At 41.5% G+C, this 20,523-nt stretch overlaps 1 protein-coding gene across 5 annotated transcripts in view; it reads left to right on the top strand.

Annotated features, from left to right (window-relative positions):
* SH3KBP1 (SH3 domain containing kinase binding protein 1) overlaps positions 1-20,523 on the top strand; it is a 255,819-nt gene that overhangs the window by 105,935 nt on the left and 129,361 nt on the right. For 4 of the 5 annotated variants that reach the window (XM_032475869.1, XM_006194204.2, XM_032475868.1 and 1 more), the window contains exons 3-4: positions 1,638-1,741; positions 13,591-13,720. In XM_032475869.1, the coding sequence (XP_032331760.1) occupies positions 1,638-1,741; positions 13,591-13,720 (234 nt within the window). Of the gene's footprint in view, positions 1-1,637; positions 1,742-13,590; positions 13,721-14,292; positions 14,353-20,523 lie in introns of all 5 variants that reach the window. The other variant, XM_032475870.1, reaches the window with a different exon arrangement.

Here is a 20,523-nt window from a genome sequence, read left to right as displayed (position 1 = left end):
TCTCAGCTAGAATGAGACGTCTGTGTCCTTTATGACAGAGTGTTCGATTTACCTTCCTTTGTGTTGGAAGCCAGGGAATCTGGTGGAGGTCTTTGGGCAGTACTGCTCCTACCGACTTCCCGCCTGGGGAGAGCCAGTTGGGGTGGGCCCTCTGTCCCTGGGAGAGCCAGGCCGTCCAGAGTTGCCCTCCTCTGCCCTCTGACAGTGCAGGTAGCCCCTAGGAATTGGCCAGAGAGCTCTGCGTCTGTTCTCATCAAGGCCAGGCGGCTCGTGATTTTGCACAAAGGGGTGGAGTATATCCATGTCGTCACCAAGGATGTGATTAGACGAGATGTTGACTCTGAACTTCTGCGCTCTTCTCTCTCTTCAACTCCATTCTTCCTTAGGGAGGTTCAGGTGGAGAAAAATGGACCAGAGAGAATGAGGTCACTGGCTTTTGAAAAATACTGATCCAAGAGCACGGATCAGATGCAGCCAAGGCCTCCCCCTTGTACGATGTCACGCTGTACAGTGTGGCCTGTGACCGCTCCTGTGGGAACTTGCTTTCTCAGGGAAAGATTAGAAAAGGAAGAGAATCCCTGTAGGCAGTGTCCAAAAACAGTGTCAGCATTTCTAAATGTATTTCCTTGAAGTCGTTGATGCCTTTGGTTTTCTAGGCCCTGTGTTAACAGGAAGGAATGCGGTCAAGCCTTGAGTGACAGACTTCTGAGCAACACAGGTCTCAGTCCCTCTCCTCTCCACCTCTTCCCAGCTCGGGCCTCCACTGCTGTCTGTCTGTCTGTCTCTGCCCCGCCCCCTCCCGCGCCCCTATCACACGTACCCCATGTGTGTTCTTTCTCCCCACAACGCATGTCTGCAGAGTGGACAGTTGCATCTGTACTTTTACCAGCTCTAAGCCAGGGCCTCGCATTTGGGCTACACTAGGTGAGTGAGATGCTGTGACCTTGAGTGTCCTTCGGTCAAGTGAAGAGTGGCCCTGGCTTTTATTTGATTTGCCTGGGCTGGTTCTGTATAAGCAGCCAGGATCCTGCTAATGGATCCCCCGGGACAGAGGGAAGAGGACAGAAGTGGATTTGCTGAACCCCTGTGGGGTTGAAACGGTACCTAGAGCCGGCTGGAATCTAATCAGCCTTTGCTTATCAGCCTTGAGTTCCAGCATGTGAAAGGGTGATGATGAGTAAGAAAAAGGCCAGGATACTTTATCTTTTCTTTTGCACATTTGGGGAAAATTTCCTCTGCCTTGCTAGCATTTGAAGCAGACCATTCTTTTTACTCTCCCATATCACATCAGCTCTCATTCAAAATCACCAGCAGCAAATCCAAAGCCCTATCCACAGAAAACCGTTTAAGGCAACACTGTGCTCCTGCGCTTCAGGGGTGGGGTTTTGCCTTCTGCGCCAACGGATCGGTTTCTCACATCCATGCCTTTCTGACCCAGCAGCTTTAAAAGACCGAGAAGCATTGCTCTGCTTTCTCCCGCCTCTCTCTCAGAGACCAGAGCTGCCATGCCTCTAGCTATGTCCCAGAGAGCATATTTGAGACAAGTCAGCTTAATTTGCCTGCATGCCTAGGACGCCTCTCTTTAAAATCTAATTTTTAGATGAGCTGTATCCAAATATTTCACTTTTCCCATCCAGGTGAGCGACGGAGGCGCCGGTGCCAGGTGGCGTTCAGCTACCTACCCCAGAACGATGATGAGCTTGAGCTGAAAGTCGGCGACATCATAGAGGTGGTGGGAGAGGTATGTGGGCCAGGCGGGTGGGTGCGGTGGCCTCGCGTGGGCTGTCAGAACCCACCTGTGGCTGGTTGGCCAGGCTGTGGTGGGTGTTAGAACTCAAGAAACCTTAGACATCATCTAGCTAAGTCTCTTCTCAGGGAAATTTCCTCCAGAGAGGCACGCCACCAAGCCTGTTGAGAGCAGATGTGGGGCCATTTAAAGCTATTGTCTTTCCAACAGCATACTAGGTACCTCTGAAATTCACACCTGAGGCCTCAGCTTTTCTCCTCTGCTTCAGTTGCTCATAGGCTCTGGGTATCCACAGTGACCCTGATCCATCTGCAGAGGATGGAGTCAGTATTCATCATGAGGAACACAGTGGATTCAGAGGGAAGGAAAAGAAGTGACATTTAGAGAAGACCTAGCATGTGACAGGCGTGACAAGATCCTTTACACATTGTCCTATTGGCTCTTCATAACCACTTTATTTTGTAGATGAAGAGGCTCAAGAGAGCCTAGAAGAGGCAGGACTGAGGGCTGAAGCCAGGTCTTATTCTTTCCACGGTGCTTCATTCCCTCCTTCCTGCTTGGTCCCGACTGCCCGGAGCCAGCCCTGCCGGTGAAGTGTCCCATTGGATGCTGGCACGGGCTTTTTGGGCTCCACCCCCTCAGGCCTGGGGGATCCTGGGCTTTAGACTTAGAATCCGAGCATTCATTCTGATTAAACACATATATCTGTGTATAGAAATACAGTTTTCTGATTGCTTTGGTTTCCTGAATACCATTTGACCTTACAAAAACCCATGATTTACAAAAAAAAAAAAAAAGGAAGCTGGAAGTCAAGGAGGCAGTTAAGTGAACTGTGACATGGGTGGAAGTGGCAGGGCTGATGCTAGCAGCCAGAGTTCTTGACTCTCATATAAACGTAAAGCGAGCAGGCATCAAAGCTTTATTTAACTCATTAAGGAGGGGATCTGCAAGATGGTAAGGCTGGCTCTAGGAGAACTGTGGAAGAGCCAAGTGTTTATAATGAATGAAAGAAAAAATGCTAAGTTAAATGCAAAACTACACTAGTATCCTATAAGGCAGCGAGACTGTAACCTTTGGGATTATCTTTTCTAGGGGATGAATCACTCGCATCTCTGCTGGTCAAAGTTTATTTTCATCGTCATCTGACAGGAGTCACTTGCATCGCTTTTGGTTTTATACCCGTTAATATCTGCGCTAACAGAGTTGTAAACTATCCTCATAAATAATAACTAGTGTGTCAAGTAAAGACACACATCCCTAGAGAATCAGTTAATGGGGTTCCCAGCGTGGTACTGGGAGGACGTGCCATAACCCCTTTGCCTATTCCCCAGTTCTGGATAATTCGTATTAGTATGGCATTATTTCATCATTTTGTATCCCTGGTGCCAAGAAGGGCACGTAGGAGACATTTGTAGAAAGTTGAATGAGTGAAAAACGGATGAACAACAGAATAGAATATTTATGCAATGGTAGAAGGACATATTTCTTAAGACCGAAACCATGGATGAAGTTCCAGGGTTAAAAATAAACAGTTGTGACTAATAATAAAAGAGAGCTAACGTTGGTTTGATTTGAAGTGAGTTTAGCTAAAGAAAAAGGACAACAAACAAGAAAAAATTTGCAATAAATTATGATGAAAAGTTATTATATATGTAAAATATGACAGTAGATTAGGAAGCTACTGTAATAACGGTAAGGATAGATAAATCTGCCATAAGCACTCATCCCACAAGGGGAAATAAAAATCTTAACCATTGAGAAAATGTTCTGCCCTGCTATTAAAAATAATCAACTTAAGACAATAATGAGCACCTTCTTTTGAAAATCCTAAGAAAATATTTAGTGGTAAGACTTGGCAGTGCTTAGAAGAACTGGTGACTTTGTATAGCTTTATGATCCTTGTATGAGGCCATTTAGCAAGGTATATCAAGAACTATAAAAATCTGAATTAATACCCTTTGACTCAGTAATCTCACTGCTAGGAATTTATCCATGCAAAATAGCTAACAGAAAAAAGTATGTGAAACATGTTAATTGCAGCAATGCTTGTGATAGTGAAAAATCATCAAGAAAGAAAATAGTTATGTGAAGTAAGTTATATTATCCAGCTAGAAGATTGTGAAGTCATTAAGATGGTAAACACAGAGGCTTTAAATCTGTATTTATTACTGTGCATTGTAATTATCTGTTGTATTCTACTAACCTGAGAGATTTTCCACAGCAGGGATCTGGTTTTTATCTATCTTTATATTCAAAGTATTTGGAATAGTGCCTGAAACCTAATACGTACTTTAATAAATGGTTGCTGAATAAGTAAATGAATAAATGGAAGTATGAAAAAGGTTTTTTTTCAAAGTAAACGAACAGATCAGAACCCAGAATTGCATACCCTAGGATATGGCAGTGTAAATCTATCTCTTTTCACGTGATTAAAGTCTGAAAGGGAACAAGAATTGAAAATGGTTATGTCATAGAAGATGATTTTCCCTTTAATGTTGTTTGAAGAAATACAAATCAAGATCAGGAAAATTATTAGTAAATTTCTGGGAGATATTGCCTGCTCTCACCTGTTGGCTCCAGGGAAGCTGAGCATGGGTCACTAAAGGAGAGGAGTGGTTGCAGGGCTGTTATGCTCCGGCCCCAGCCTCCTTCCACCCCTGCCCGTGCAGGGCTCTGCTTCATCGGGGCTTGCCCCAGGTAGGGAAAAGGAAAACTCACGGTGAAGCCTGTGCTATTTATGTAAAACAAAGCCTAACGGTTAACCTTTTAATCCATCTTTTAAAAATTATATCATCAAAAATTAATTTTCCTGTTGTTCCAATTTACTTGTAATAGGTCAGATCCTGGGCCATTGTCACTGTACAATATAAAAATCTGTCCTTTTCTCTTATAATGGATGTTGAATAAATGCCAGTGGGTAGCTATTGTCTAATTCCACTGAAGACTAAAAACAAAATAAATATCCCAAATAAACAAAAACCCTTAAATCACAGGGACAGGTTGAGATAAGACCATAATAATAGCTTTGCAATACTATAGAATCAATCTATTGGTTAATAAAAATATAACATTGTATTATGTATGTGTGTGTGTGTGTGTATATATATATATATATATATATATATATATATATATATATATATATATATAACATGTTATATTTTGATTGATTGATTGATTAGTAGATTAATTCTATAGTATTACAAAGCTATACACATACAAATGCCTGTACTCCACCCTACCCCTCAAGAGATAACTCTTAGGAGGATTTTGAATGTATGGACTGGCTTTTAGAAACAGTTGAATCAAGTAGAGACTCCTAAAAACTGATATATGTGTATCTTAACATGTAATCTTAGCTTAAAATATAAAAATGTATATTCATTTGCCATTTGTCCACACAGCCTCATAGGGTCAAGGCATTTTCCTTAACTATGGGTTTGCTGGTTTGAGTTCCATCCTCTCCAAATCCAAAATGCATTCTTTCCGATTCCCATCGGTTTCTTTAAAGTGGATTGATAACAGGGTAAGTGAAGCAAGTGGAGTTAATAATTCTTCTAAAATGCTACAGTCCCTCATCCCCGATCTCTTTTAGTTAGTTGTCTTGTCTACACCTCATTTGGCACTGTTTTTGTTTTAAACCTTCAAATTGTTATCATATCCCTTCTCACCACTAATGCAGTCTCTTCCATCTTATATCTTTTTGTGCTATTTAACGAACTTGTGTGCTCGCAGTAAGGGCAACAAGCCGAAGCAGGTTTGTGTGGACATGGCGTTGACCCTTGGTAGGGCGAACAGCTCTTCTGGCAGAAGTCACAACTTCAAGCACTCAGCTTGGATGGGCCTGTGCAGCATGGCTTAGAGGAGAAATGGGGAGTATGGGGTGGTCTCCATTTGGTGAGTGAGTTGGTAAAGTGAAGGTTGCTCTAGAAAGTGCTTACCGTGCTTCTGCCTCCTGGCTGGGGGGTGGGGGCGTGGTCTGCTGTGAGGGGGAAGAGTGTCATTGTGATATTAATGGAACTAGGCTGCCAATTCAAAAAGAAAGCTAGCAGGCTGAATCCCTGGGAGGTATTTTTTAAGAAATCATGTAATTACATACTTGTGACATTTTTGTCCAGAGTGGGGAGGACTGATCATTACAGGCGAAGATCTAATGGAAAGAACAGAGATGGCCTGTGGACAGGGTTACCAGGGGAAATGGCATTTGAGGGCCTCTGGAGTTTTGAAACTGGCTTGTTTTTTGGTGTTTGGTTCTTGTTTTTTTTTTTTTCAAAGTGCTTTGAAACCTCTTTGTTTTCCTGTCTATGTTATCTGGAGCCTGGGAAAGGAGCCACACTTCTTATGTTGGATGAGCTTGGTCTCATCTGGTCTCTCCTAGTGGTGACCCAAGGGATGTTCAGAGATTCTGGCTGTTATTTGTTCTTTGTGGTTAGCTTTTTGGTTTCCCTGTGGTCCCCCAGTCATGCTGGCTAGACACTGCTGGCTGCAGTTTCTGACTTAGAGCTTAACTTGGTCTTGTCGTTTGCAAAGAAGGTAACTTGCATTTCCCAGAAATGTAGGCATCTTACTTCTTGTGTCCATGGAAGGAGATTTGGTTCTCTCAGCTGAGTTAAAGAGATCCTTGAAATTCTTCAAAACTGTAACTCAATCAGACAACCTTTATGGGTGTGGATGGGCAGTTGTCCTCGTTTCGTTTTTGGTGTAAGAATTCTAAGGACTTGCACGTGAAAAAAGATGCCTTTTGTTTTATGCTTGCCCATGAGAAGTCAAGTTCATTTAAAAGGTGACTGATTAATAGGTGATCAAAGCATACCTAAATTCTTACCTATTAAGGTGCCCTTTGCTTTAGAAGAACTTGTATCCCTTTTCCAAAAAAGATAACATTAATGTAAAATTTTGTTTATTAGAATTTAATCATCTAAAGAGCCCAAGCTGCTCTACGGTTATTTCTCCAAATAACTTTGGGGTGTACATCTCTGATTTCCTAGTGCACAGAGATGGTAGAGCAGTCATTTTAAGGAGGAAGGAAGGGTATAGCTCAGTGGTAAGAGTACGTGCTTAGCATGTGTGAGGTCCTGAGTTCAATCCCTAGTACCTCCATTAAAAAGGGTACTAGAGGGGAGCCTTGTTTAGAAGAAATGGTGATTAAATTAAAATCAACAGCATACAAAACAGGCTACAGCCATATAAAAGTAACATCTTTGCAAGTTTAAATGGATTTATAATAGATTGTCATAGGTATGGGATTTATCAAATATTTGAGTGCTCACTCGGTGAAAGAAACTGTGTTTTTAGAGATCTAAAGATTTATTGAATGGAACTCTGCTTTGAAACATGTTTGGGAGGGTAAGATAAACTCAGCTAAGAAGGTAACTAATAACCCAAGATTTAAGTGGAAAATAATGATATTGACATATGAGAGAGGAATTTAAAAACAAAGGTACTCAGCGAGAGGGACGATGATGCTGCCTAGAATAGGTGACATTTCAACTGGATGTGTGGAAGGTAAGAATAGATTAATTCAGCAAGGACAGTTTGTATTGTGTAAGGTGCAGGGCTAGTCTTGAGGATGGAGGACAGGATGTTAGTACAGCTTTGCTCTGAAATTGAAGATGATCTGTGAAGCTTGGGGAGCAGGTGTGGAGTACAGGAAGCAGGAGCTGGCAGATGCAATCACATGGGGTTGAGATAAAAAGTTATATTGTTGTCCATGCTGAACTTTTAAAGAAACACCCATTCGAAGTTTCCTTACATATAGCTTTTCTAAGGTTAACGCATCCCCGTAGACAAGTTGTTCATCTAGAAATAGTAACAGAATAAAACTTCAGGATATTGATTCATCAGAAAGGTTATCTTTCTGACTTGGTTTATTATTTGTTCATATTTGCAAGTTGGAATGATAGTAAGAACTTAGCCTAGAGTCATTTAGGAATCTGAGGACCGGTAGACTAGCCTGGAGCTAATTTGAAGGACAAGACTTTCCGGGATTGCTAATGGATGTCTGTAAGAGCCCCACCAGAAACCCTTTCTCCTGTCAGGAAAATCACAGATGCTGCTCTGTCTCACTGGACAGAGTTTGCTTAAGTCTTAAATAGAAATCATATATATTTTCTTAAATCATTTCCCTTTGAGTTACCCTGCAGATTTCTCTTCTGAGGGATACCTCTCCTATGGAATAGCCTTATTCTCAGAAGAACAAAGGGAGGGAATAAAAATCAACTTCCTATATGTATGGAATGTTCTGGCCCTGTCTGAAAGAGGTAATCAGACAGTACATAGGAATTGGAGGGAAAGATGGGCTTCAGGCATTTAGGACCTAGATAACACTTGTTTATATTTGGTACAACCAGCTTTCCATGTCCCCAAATCAACTGGGATGGTTCTTTAAAGCAACTAAAATGGAAAATAGTGTAAGTGCTTATGCCGTCAGGAAGTGGTTCCCTTAAAAATATTTTTTCCAGTAATTCCAGTAATAGAAAAAGATGTTTTCCAAAAGCAATTTGTATTTTTTTCAGCAATATTCAAAAGGTAAAACTATGTCTTAGCACATTTACATGAAGTTCTAGAAAAGGCAAAACCAATCATAGGCGATAGAAATCAGATTGGTGGTTGCTTGGAGGTAGAGTGACTGGGAAGTCACACAGGAGAATCCACTGGAGTGATGGAAATGCTCTGTACAATGATAGAAGTGTGGGTTACGTGGGTGTATGCATTTGTCGAAATGATTTGACTTGTACCATTAAGATCTATACACTTAAATGAATTATATCTCAATTTTAAAACCTTTTAAGAACTATCTTAATATTTTTCTAGTTTTTAAAAATTTTCCAAAATTTTCCTACCTAGGGGAAAGCACTTGTGTTGAAATTCTCATTTAACTATTTCTGAATACATTTTTAAAATTGAGAGATAATTGACATATAACATTGTATTAGTTTTAGGTGTGCAAGAAAATGACTTAATATATGTGTACATTGCAGAATGATTACTGCAGTGAGTTTAGTTAACATCCGTCACTGCACATAGTTACAATTTTTTTTCTTGTGATGAAAACGTTGAAGGTCTGCTCTCAGCAACTTTCTAATATACAATATAGTCTTGGTAACTATAGTCACTATACTGTATGTTACATCCCCAGGATTTATTTATCTTATAACTGGAAGTTTGTGCCTTTTGACCCCCTTCACCTATTTTGCTTCTCTTCCCTACCCCCTGCCTTTGCCAACCACCAGTATGTGCTCTGTATCTATGAGTCTCTGTCTATGAGTTTGTTGTGTTTTTTTTTAAGATACCACATGTAAGTGAGATCATACAATATTTGTCTTTCTCTGACTTATTTCAGTTAGCATAATGCCTTCAAGGAACTAGAAAAAGAATAAACTAAGCCCAAAGTTAGTAGAAGGAAGGAAATAACAACGATCAGCAGAAATAAATGAAATAGAGACTAAAAAAGACAATAGCAAAGATCAATGAAAATAAGAACTGATTTTTTGAAAAGATAAATAAAATTGGCAAGTTTTTAGCTAGACTCACCCAGAAAAAAAGGAAGGGAACCCAAATAAATCAGAAATGATTTATTTCAGATACAACTGATACCAGACATACAACTGATATCACAGCAATACAGGTGATCGTAAGAGACTATCATGAACAATTATCTACCAACAAATTGGCCAGCCTAGAAGAAACCGATGAATTCCCAGAAGCATATAACTTACCAAGTATGAATACATTTTGAGGGAACTTTTAGTCATGTAGAGATGTGGGCCTTTCCTTAAAGCTTGATTTGTCCATTTCTCTTTCTGGAAAGAATGCTAAAACATCTCTTGGAGCAGTGACGCTGACTGTTTGCCCATGTGCCTCTCCCTCTCCCATGCGTTCCTCACACCTGCCTCTCCAGTGTGCTTCTGCCTGAGGTTGGGTAACAAAAGGTAGTTGGATATAAAAAGCTATTGCAGCCCTTAAATGGAGTTTTCTGTCTCGCTACTCATACCCTGAAGTAGACTTTAGACTTGGTGAATCTGTTGTTCCCTTTCTTGGTACAGTTGGCAGGTGAAACTTCAACAATGGTAAGTAGGCCCTGCAGGCATATCTCAGAGATACCGGGTTGGGTTCTAGACCACTGAAATAAAGTGGATATCACAATAAAGTGAGTCACACGCATCTGGGGGTTTCCCAGTGCATATAAAAGTTATGTTTACACTAAAAATGCAATACCTGTGAAATGCAATAAAGCAAAGTGTGATAAAATAGCTGTGCCTGTTTTCTAAACATCTCGGCATCCCAGACAGCACAGTTATCTTTGTATTCCCAGGCATCCTCTTCAGTGCCTTACAATTGTAGGCAATGTTTGTAAGATCGGGTGGAGGTGGAGAGACTGAAATTCACCCAGCTGCTTCCCCAACTTACAACAGGGCTAAAAGCTAGAAACTACCTCGTTGAGCCCTGAACCCAGTTAGATGCTGGTGATTGTGAAGACTTGGGAATTGCAGGACACACAGACACAAACTGTTTTAAGTGGTTTCACTGTGCCTTTCTCAAACACTCCCATGTGAATCTGCCCTGCTCCCAGCTCTGGGCTGAAGGTGGGGTTCTCTCTGGGGACACAGCCACGGGCTCCAGAGCCGGCTGAGTTGGTCACAGAGGGACACAGGGGGTTTGTTCTCAGCCTAGAGCCAAGGCCTACAGAAGATGAGTGTGTGTTGGCAGGGAGAAGGTAGGTGTCTGTCCCATTTTATTACTTTTCTAGGAGCAGAAATTATAAGCCCTTAGTAACATCCATAGTCCTCATTTTACTACAAAGGGACACATTCCTTTTTCTCTGTAAATATAGAAACATGGGCATAAGCATCTCAATTTCTAAGCAGGGGGTAGGCAGGCTCTGTACGTTCCTCTCTTGTTGTAGAAGCTTCTCAAGGGTGAAGTTTGTTCACCAGTGAATCTGTCCCGAGGTCCTCAGGCAATGCAGGATAGGTTCTGCGTAAATATGGGTGGAATTGGGAGGGGCACACCGACCTGGGTGTGGCGCTACCTAACTAAGAACAGTGGCCAATATAGTCAGGCTCTTCTGGTCCCTTTTGCTTCTCACAGGAAGGAAAATTCCTTTTGTGGGGGAATCAGGGCTTCATTGGCCCCCATGGAGGATTTCCCCCAATTGATTTCCCTGCCGTTCATGCATCCATCCATCCATCCATCCATCCATTCATCCGTCTATCCATTCATGAATGAATGTAGTCACTATGGGCTTCAGTGTCCTTATCTTTATGCAGGAAGTTGAACTAGAATATTGCTGAAGAGTGGTAGTGTGAGGGTAAGGATCATTTTTCTCCTATCTGCAGCCTGAATCTCACAACCAAAGCAGCAGGCTATAGGAAGAAATAGTGCTGAACAGCTCTTGCTGCTCCTGGGGACAGACCCCCACCCCCTCCGTGGCGCCTGTAATGGGAATTGTACCCCCCCAGGCGATGAGCAGTAGTTTGATTGTCTGCTCCTCCGCCCACTGTGAGGCTAATGATAGATGTCTGCCGTTTCCCGTTGGCCACTCCTCTCAGACTGTGCTGTGACCGTGATTCGGGCATCTGGGGGTGTGGTGAGGTGCAGACACCCCTGTTTTCCCAGCAGGCAGCCTGCCAATCCCACACATCAGGAGCACTTCCCTCAGGGATCTTGGGCTGGAGCTGCTTATTACTGGGAGCAGGAAGGTTTTAGATACTGTCGAACTGAATCAAATGGAATTGGCCCAGCTGTCGTGCGCTGTCAGGGATTACACCAGGGACTGCTCATTTGTGGTACATGCCCTTGGTCTTTCCCTTCTGCCCTGTGATTTCTGGGAGGGAGAAAGTCATCTTATGGTTCCTTACTCAGGGCAAGCACAAAGGACCCCATGCTACAAATCCGGTGACTATTTATATTCAGGCTTATGGCGAAGCTTCCTAACCATAATCCTGTAAAAAGCTCCTTGAAAGAATAATACATGTCTGTTGAGTTGGCATAGAAACGTGGAATGATTTCAACTGAAATGCTGTTAAATGGTACTATTTGATATTGAATACTCATAAGGTCAGTCACGTATGGGTGCCGTTGTCTGGATTCTTTCCCGAAGATTCAGTTATCACGCAGATACAATGGCCACTCTACGAGTCTGTATCCCATGAGCTCCCTAACACGTGCTCTATTGGCGTCCCTTGAATGTCTCACACACACCCTCCCCTACTTACACCTGTCATTTCTGCTCTACAAGGCCAATCTTAACTTTAATTCCTTTTTTCTCCAAACCTTCCTTTAGCATCCCAGATCTTGGCGAGCTTAACTTTGTGTAACAAGTTTGGTTTGTGCTAAGTCATGGCGTTTTCTTGTCTGTATACCTTGCATTGCTAAACTTTGGTCACGCCCATCCTCTACCATCTTTAAACCATGTGCCCTTTCTACCTTGGTAGATTGTCAACTTCCTGAGGGGAAAAAAGAGCATGCCCTGTACAGTCCTGTGTCCCTAGCCCCTAGTACAGAATCATAATGCATCTATTTCTAACACTGATTGAGTATGTTAATTATCCCATTGTACAGATAGGAAAACCAGGGGTCAGTTTAGTAGGCAATTTGAAGAGTCACACATCTGCTAAGTTTTGGGATGGGATTTGAACTGGACTTTTAACTCTAATTTTCTTTTTTTGTTTTAATTATTTAAGATTTTAAACTGTATTTATTGACTTGAGAAGGTAATACATACACATGGTAAAAAAAAAAAAATTCCGAAGATTGTAGATTTCTTTCTGTTATACCGTACCATACAGTACACTGAATACTTCCCTGTTCTCAAAATTCCCTGTTATTTTCCCCTAAGAAGCCAGTTCCTATTCTGACTTCTGTTATTCTGTTAGTGGCTCCATCACAAAATCTTGGGATGACTTATTTTTCCATTCATCTCAGCTAATTGGTTGTTAAAGACCAGCTTATGCCTCACAGGTCCTCCAATCTGTACTGCCTTGTTCATTCTCACCCCTTCCCCAAATCCAGCCTTCACTCCCCCACCCAGATGACTGCCGTCTGGCTGCCCTTCCAACCTCCCTTCATCCCATATTAGTTCATCTCAGGGTAATCTAGAACCTTCTAGAAACCTGCAGGGAGTCCTTCTACCTTCTGATTGAGTTCATATTCTCCACAGATTCTTAACTGCTTTTGTTAGGCTGTCTAGTTCATTTTGGTAGACAGGGAAAGCCATTCTCAGTTTTTAAATAATGGTTTATATGCATAAAATAAAACATACAAGATTACAAAGGGACCCATTTATATTGAAGTAGCTATCAAGCTATTTTAAAAGCAAATTTTGATATACTAATTTATGTGTACTTCTTTATTATAAATAATAAATAATTCCTTATTAATACATTAAATAATAAGGTCTCCTAGTAGATGTAATAACTGTCACCACTTCAAAGTAGCATTGAGTGCAAAGAATATCTTGAAATACCCACAGCATCTATGATGTGATATGAAAATATGATTTGTTTAGTGTCAAGTCACAAGACCTACTATTACTATGGTATGTTACCTATATTCTTAATCAAAGGAAATGACAAATTTCAGTTGGAGGTTAGTGGAAATTAAGTGTTAATTCTTTTCCTCTTGTTTTTGTGGTCCCCAGGTTAAATCCCATTTCCTTAGTCTGAATCTTAAGATTCTATGAGGTCTGCTTTCTCATTCCCTGTTAACTTGTAAACTTTGGGTCCTACAGCTCTTCCCACGTGGGCTTTGCCCTCTGCACTGTACAGATGGGAGAGCAAACTGGGAAGCAACACGTCTGACCTGAACCCTGCCTCTCTGTTCTTCTCTTCGCATCTGCGCAGGTAGAAGAAGGATGGTGGGAAGGTGTTCTGAATGGAAAGACTGGAATGTTTCCTTCCAACTTCATCAAGGAGCTGTCGGGGGATTCGGATGACCTCGGCATTTCCCAGGATGAGCAGCTCTCCAAGTCAAGTAAGGAAGTCCTCTACCATGCAGGAGAGGGGTGGGGGCAACCATGGGTGCTGCTCCAGCCTCCCCTCTGTTCCACTGCCTGTGCTGTGACAGAAGCTTATGAGTATTTTCTTGGTTATGCTGCCTTAACCCACCGTGGTTTAGTGGGGTTATATCCTTGTAGAGGTGTGACGTGCACACCTTTACGTGCACACAGACTCACACTGTGAACGTCTTCGGATAGCTCAGCCTTCACGCCGTGCTAGTGCTCCCCCGAGGTGGCCCATAGTGCTGTGCTGCCATATACTTCTCCAGTGTCACTCACTGCAAGTTAATCATTATTTCTAAAATGAATCAAATGAGATTGTTAATATTTCTCAGCACCTCTTGAGGAACTTGGAGAAATACCGCGTGTGCGCACACGCACGCACGCACACACACATCATCAGTGGTGAGAAGTGTGATGTTCAGGACTAGTGGGTGCCAGCTCCCTTTAAAGGCTGCCAAGCCAGCTGAGAGTCCAGCCCCACCTCGGTGAGCATGAGTGTCCTTCTGCGATGGTGAGAACGAACTCCAGGTCTTTCTCTCTCCAGGGCCAGAAGCTCTCCTCCCTCCAGTTTCTCTGCTGCCCTTTCCAGCTCACGGAGCCAAAGGTCAGGACCGGGAAGCTCTATTCTCCCAGTCGCTAACCCAACTTCCTACGTGGGCGTCTGTGTATCTCTTGTGCCGTCTTGAGCCAAGGTCATGAGTGTGAATGTCATAGAGGCTCGACTGTGTCATAGCGGGTCAGCACTCCCTGGGGCCGCAGACTTTCCTTCCTAACAAGAGGAGGACAGTTTAGTCCTGTCAAAATAATTCTGAAACAGCTTTCTTTTCCATTTGGAAAAATCTAACTTGAGTGGGATCTTCAAGTTAGTTTTGTCTCTTGTATTTAACCAGTAGCATGGTTGGGCAGATTCCCAGTTTGGAGGTAAAGCTGTTTCTGGAATAGTGCTCAGGCAGGCGACCTCCTTCACTCGGTGTCTCAGCAGCGCTGGCCAGTTGGCTCAGTGGCTTCAGCTACATCGTTTCCCTCTGTTTCCAAAGTCTGGGACCCCCAACCCCTGAAGCCCATTCCATTCTGGGGTCTGTGGTGGGAAGGACAGGAGATGATTTTGGAACAAATGAAGCATCTCGAAGTGCCTTCTGCCTTCTCTGGTTTGGGGCAAGGAGATTTCTCTGCCAGTATGGCCAACTAATGACTATGGCCAGGGGGGCAGAAAGTGTCCTTGACTCCGTGATAGTGGGAGTGGCTGTAGCTTCCAAATTGCACATTAGAATTCCAAGTGCCCTGCTGTGTACTTTTATACACTGTACCTGGGAATTGTGTCCTATAATAGCAATGCTGTATCTCAGGGATATAGTGGATTAAATGGGGTTTCTGGGAGGGAGGACCACATTGGGTCATTGTACCATTATTTCTGTGGATAAGTGCGTTATGAGTTCCAAAAATAATGTATATAAACCACCTCACCCATAAAAGGCCCTCTGTAAATGGTCACTTTCATTGTTAATTATGATAAAGTCTTCGGAGACAGCCACTTAGTATGTTGAAATTGTTTGAGTACTGATTGGTACCAGGCTGACCGAAGCATTGTCTCTGCATTTGGTAATTACTTTGGGTTTCTTCTACTGATGGAGAAAAGGAGATCTGGGGAGGTACTGTACAACATCTTTGGGAGAACCTCGACCTCTTGGTGTCCTGCCACGTTGGGTATGCTCTCAGAGATGGAGCTCGGAGCAGTAATGCCTCTTGTACTTTTGGAGCTGTTGAAATAAACTGTCTCCTCTCACTCCAGGCCATTAATGTGGACATTGACCCTGCCTGACCCTTGCCTGACCCTGAGCTCAAAGCACATGGTGCTGGAATTTCTGGGGCAAGATGTTAGGAGGCTGAGTGGAATGGTCTCCACAATCACTTAGCCTTCCGTCACATGCCTGGAAGGGGCTGTTTCTCTTCTAGAGACTGCCCTCCCCCACACTCATTCAATTAAAAGCCTGTCATTTCAGGACTAGGAGAGTCCAGTCATTGCAGCAGCCATGTTTATTTGTCACAGGATCCCTCCCTTTTGGGGGTTTTGAGGTCCCTGAGATGCATGGTCTCTTAACAAAGATGGATGCTTGTGAAAGAACTACATGGCTTTTGTAATCTTTTTGTATGTGCAGTTAAGGAGAGGAGGGCCCATCTCTCCGTCTCTCCATCTGTCTGTCCATATCCATCCATCCATCTATCCATCCATCCTTCTTTCCTTTCTCCTTTCCTCCTTTTCTTCTATTCTTCATTCATTCAACCTTTATTTAGCCCTTCTTGTTACTAGGACTCTGTACAAGACATTGGGGTTCTACAGAGACAAGTCAGCGAAGGTCCCTGTCTTCAGTCAGCTTGCTTTGCGGAAATGGGGTGCACAGATTCGCAGAAGTTTGGGAAAGTGCCCCAGGTGCTCTGCTAGCTGGGTACCTGAGGAACAGTGGGATACAAAGGCGGAGAGAGGCCAGTCCCATGGAGATGTCGGGACAACAATGGTCACAAAGGGCTTCACAGGAAAGCAGATGTGGTTATAATGTCCCTGTGGCTTGCTAAATTGAAATAATCCCCTGAAAGAGAGAGAAATACCATCTCTTAGTGTTCTGATGGGCTGTTCAGTAGCTGTTTAACTCTGATGGTAAAATATATATAATTAGATCAGATCACTTGCAGAAATTATGTATACTGGTAGGGTTTACCTAAGTGGAGCCTTTGGTTTTAGACTAAATCTGCTTATTCCCTATCCCTCAGAGAATGGGGTTAGTAGTTTCAAGATGTTTTACAAAAGAAACACCTTTTTGTTTTGAAATGATTATAGGGTCACAGAAAGTTACCAAAAAAAAAAAAAAAACTGTACAGGGAGGCCCTGTGAATCCTTCATGCAGTTTCCCCCGGGGATAACATCTTGTCTAACTACAGTAAATGCACATTTCCTTTTATCATCGAACTGAGAAAGACAAAAGTAGTTAATGCACAAAAGATATCTAGCTCTTTACTGTTGTATGAGCTGAACTGTAGTTAATAAAGGCCTTTGTTATACCAGCCCACTAACTACCCTTCATAAATTACAGTTAGTTTTCAAAGAGATTGCTTAATACACAGCTCTGGGAGTAAGTCTAACTCCTAATACTTCCTATTTGCACCATTTTGGTAATTTTTAGAGATCCTAGTGACATCATATAAAAATCCTCTCAACTTAGCTGCTAGTAGATATTATAGGAGGTTTTTCTTTTTTTAGGACAGATAAAACCTGTACCCTGGTACACATGAAGAAAACTTTATTTACAGTGTAACCTTATACGTTTCTTTGTTACACACATGTAATACATACCCCTGTGTGTGCACACTTATTTGATATTTGTACTCTTCACATTTCTACTTCCAGAAACTCTTTGAGGATAGTTATTCAGTTGAGTTTTGTCAAATAAGGGATGAGTGCAATTGAAGAAACAATGCATTATATTTATAAGGAAGTGTGCCGAGACAGCTTGACACATGGTAGGTGTTCACTAAATGCTTGCTGAATCCTTGCTTACTCTGAGGAGGCGTTTTTAGCTTTGAATGACAGGTGCAAATTGCTTGAACTGGCTTTTCTTTTACCCTAATGTATTTTTATATATGGTGGTTGGTTATGAAAAGCGCTAAACTTTAGATCTTTGTTCAGGGTAAGCTAATCTATTAAGGAAAGAGTTACAGCAAATGTATTGGTTGCTATGTTGATTTAAACATTTTATCTCAGTTCATTGTTAGTAGCAGAAACTTTTTGCTGTATATTTAAATTTGAAAGCATCTTTATTTTTCATATAATTTATGAAACCTTAAAGGTGCTTTTTCAGAAAGCCTTTTATAAACTTTTTATTATAAAAATTTTCTAACATACACAAGTCAACAGAATAGTCTGATGAGACCCTGTGTACCCATCACCCAGCTTCAGCAATTAGCAGCCTATGGCCAGTTCGTTGTAATTATACCACTGTACAGTTCTCCCCCATGTTATTTTGAAGCAAACCCCAGATATCATATAATTTGATCCACAAATGTTTCAGTATGTGTCAATAAAATGGTATCTTAAATACTGTTATCACTCCTAATAATAATAATAATAATAATAATAATAATAATAATAATAATAGCAGTTCCTCAGAGTAATTAACTATATGGTCAGTGTTCACTTTCCACTAATAGTCTTCTACTTTTTTTTTTTTAATACAATTTGTTAGTTTCAATCTGCATCCAAAGAAAGTCCATGCATTTTAGTTTGGTTGACATGTCTCAACTCTCTGACTCTGTAGATTCTTCCTCCATATCTCCTTTTCCCCTTGCTACTTTTTACTGAAGAAATTGAGGTCTTTTGTCCATTAGTTTCCCACAGTCTGCCTTTGGCTCATTTCATCTCTGCCATGCCATTTACTCTCTATTCCTATAAATTGATAATTATATCTCAGGCCTTGATTAAATTCAGGTTTGAGAGATATATTTGGTGAGGGGACAAATCTGCTTCATAGGTGGTGATGGATAGTCTGTCTGGAAGCTCATAATGTCTGGCTGTCTTTCTTTTTGAATATCAGCAGCCACTGATGATTATTACCCAGATGTATTCACTCATTAGGGGTTGCTAAATGGTACCAATAAGGAATTTTAAAAAAAAAGAATGAAATGGGCTCCCAGGTAACAGATCAAGAGTGAAAACAAGTATTGAGTAAATTAGGTAAAAACAAACCCTTGGATGTTTTGTTCTTAGATTATAAAATAATTGTTGTAAAAGTAAAAAATATTTTAAAAAAAATTACTTAGCTACAGAAACATTTTAAGTTCTCTCCCTTAATTTTCAGAGGGAAAGTTTGCATTTTCTTTCTATAACCATTAATAACCATGAGATTTCAGTTTGAATTGACTTTCTTATTTTCTTAATTCCTTATTTTTGAATTTTTGGTTCAGATTCTTTAGTGACTTGTCAAGGGAAGACAAAGATGGAGATGGCCTTTTAAAACTGAGGGCAAACCACTCCCATGATACAGAAATGTTGTATTTCATTAGCTGTAGGAAGTGAATTACTTAGTGCTCCCTACCTATAAGAACTAAAGCCAGGCTGACAACGCCCCACACTTTGATGTCTCTATACTTTTTTCTTTTTAGTATTAGCTTTGTGTATGATGTTCTGTTGGCAGGAAAGAGCAATTATAAAAGTGAAGAAAAAGAATTTCAGGCAAATTAGATGCTAGCATAAGCATATGATTTTTTGTTGAAATTTTAAAATTCTTCCCTTTTACAGCATTTGCTGCCTTTAAGTACTAATATTTAATAGTGATGGTAGAGTATTTCCCCCATGAAATAAACAGCGTTCATATTCATGAACTTTCCAATTGCCCATCTCTTTTGCTCTTTAGATACAGTGAGTGTGTCCTCACTCACCCCCAGCCCAGGCTCCATTTCCCATCACCTTGCTGCCAGTGGACAGGGAACTTTACAGAAATGCTTAGCCACTCAGAGACATCAGGGCCATGTCTACTTCGTGATTCTCAGACCTGGTCCTGGGGAAGAACATAGGGAGGTTTTGTTGTACTTGGAGAAACTTTATTGAAATACTGATTTCTTTTTCTTACACTTACTTTTTCTGACACCAAAAGGGCTACTGCCATCCAGTCCTGGTGGGGAACTGGCTCAGCAAACAGCTGCATTCCCTAAGAGTAATGTTACCTTCATGATGGAAGTTAAGCAGAATAAAAATTTGCCCGAATAAAAACTAGCAGCTGTTACTTGCTCCATGGTGTCATCAAAGTCCTCAAGAGCTACGAGCCTAACAAGAACATTGGGAACACTTGTTTCTTTAGATTATTCTTATGTAGTCAGTGATTTGAACGTCTTAAGTTTTTGCTTTAATTGGACAGAACACATCTGTCAAAAAGGGCAGATTTCAAAACAACGGTGTTACCCTATGTCTGTAGGACCCAGAAATTAGAAATACCTGATTCCATTTAATTTGTTGACCTCATCATTTCCAATTCTTTTCAGTGTATTTTCATTCCAAATCTTTTCCAATGTATTAGGGGTGCCGTGACCCAGAAAGTGGACATGATGGTTCCTATGGGATTTCCCATTTTCCTAAAGAGTTTCTCTAAAAAGTGAAGCAGTTTGCTCCCCCCCCCTCACTTCCACTCTCTGCCTCTCTGTAAGTATAGCCTACCTTTTCATCCTCAGACTTGTTATGAGGGAGCTATCTGACTGGCCTCCAGTTTGATACTTAGCTCACAAGCCACAACAGAGACTGTTTCTTGGATAATTTAGAGGAATGCATATACTAATTGAGTTTGTCTTTATCACACCGTTTTACCTGCTGATGGTACTCTCTGTAGGGTGTGTGTGTGTGCGTATGTGTGTGTGTACATGTGCACACTCAGACTGGGGCAGACTGTCTGTATTCTGTGTACTTACTCATGGTTCCAGAGAGATTTGGGCTTTGGCCATGTGTGCAGTCTTTATGCTATTAATAACCTCTACTTGTAACAACAAAAAAAGAAGATAATTTGACATTTGACACTGGTGAGTCCTATGTCCTCATGCTTAAGTACAAGTCTCATGACTGATAGGACAAAACCTCAATTAAGATGTTTCAAGAAATAGGGTTTTCTGGTGTCCTTGGTGCTAAGGAGAAAACCCCTTACATCAACGTGGAAGCCACGACTGGTTTCAAACCTTATTGATAAAAACCCCCCTCTAAAATATTAGTATATTTTCTTGCTTAAATGTACTGAGGATGATA

The sequence above is a fragment of the Camelus ferus genome, chromosome X (genome assembly GCF_009834535.1).
Source record: "Camelus ferus isolate YT-003-E chromosome X, BCGSAC_Cfer_1.0, whole genome shotgun sequence".
Taxonomy (NCBI): domain Eukaryota; kingdom Metazoa; phylum Chordata; class Mammalia; order Artiodactyla; family Camelidae; genus Camelus; species Camelus ferus.
The sequence above is the reverse complement of the archived record's forward strand: the minus strand, read 5'-3'. Positions and strand labels throughout refer to the sequence as shown.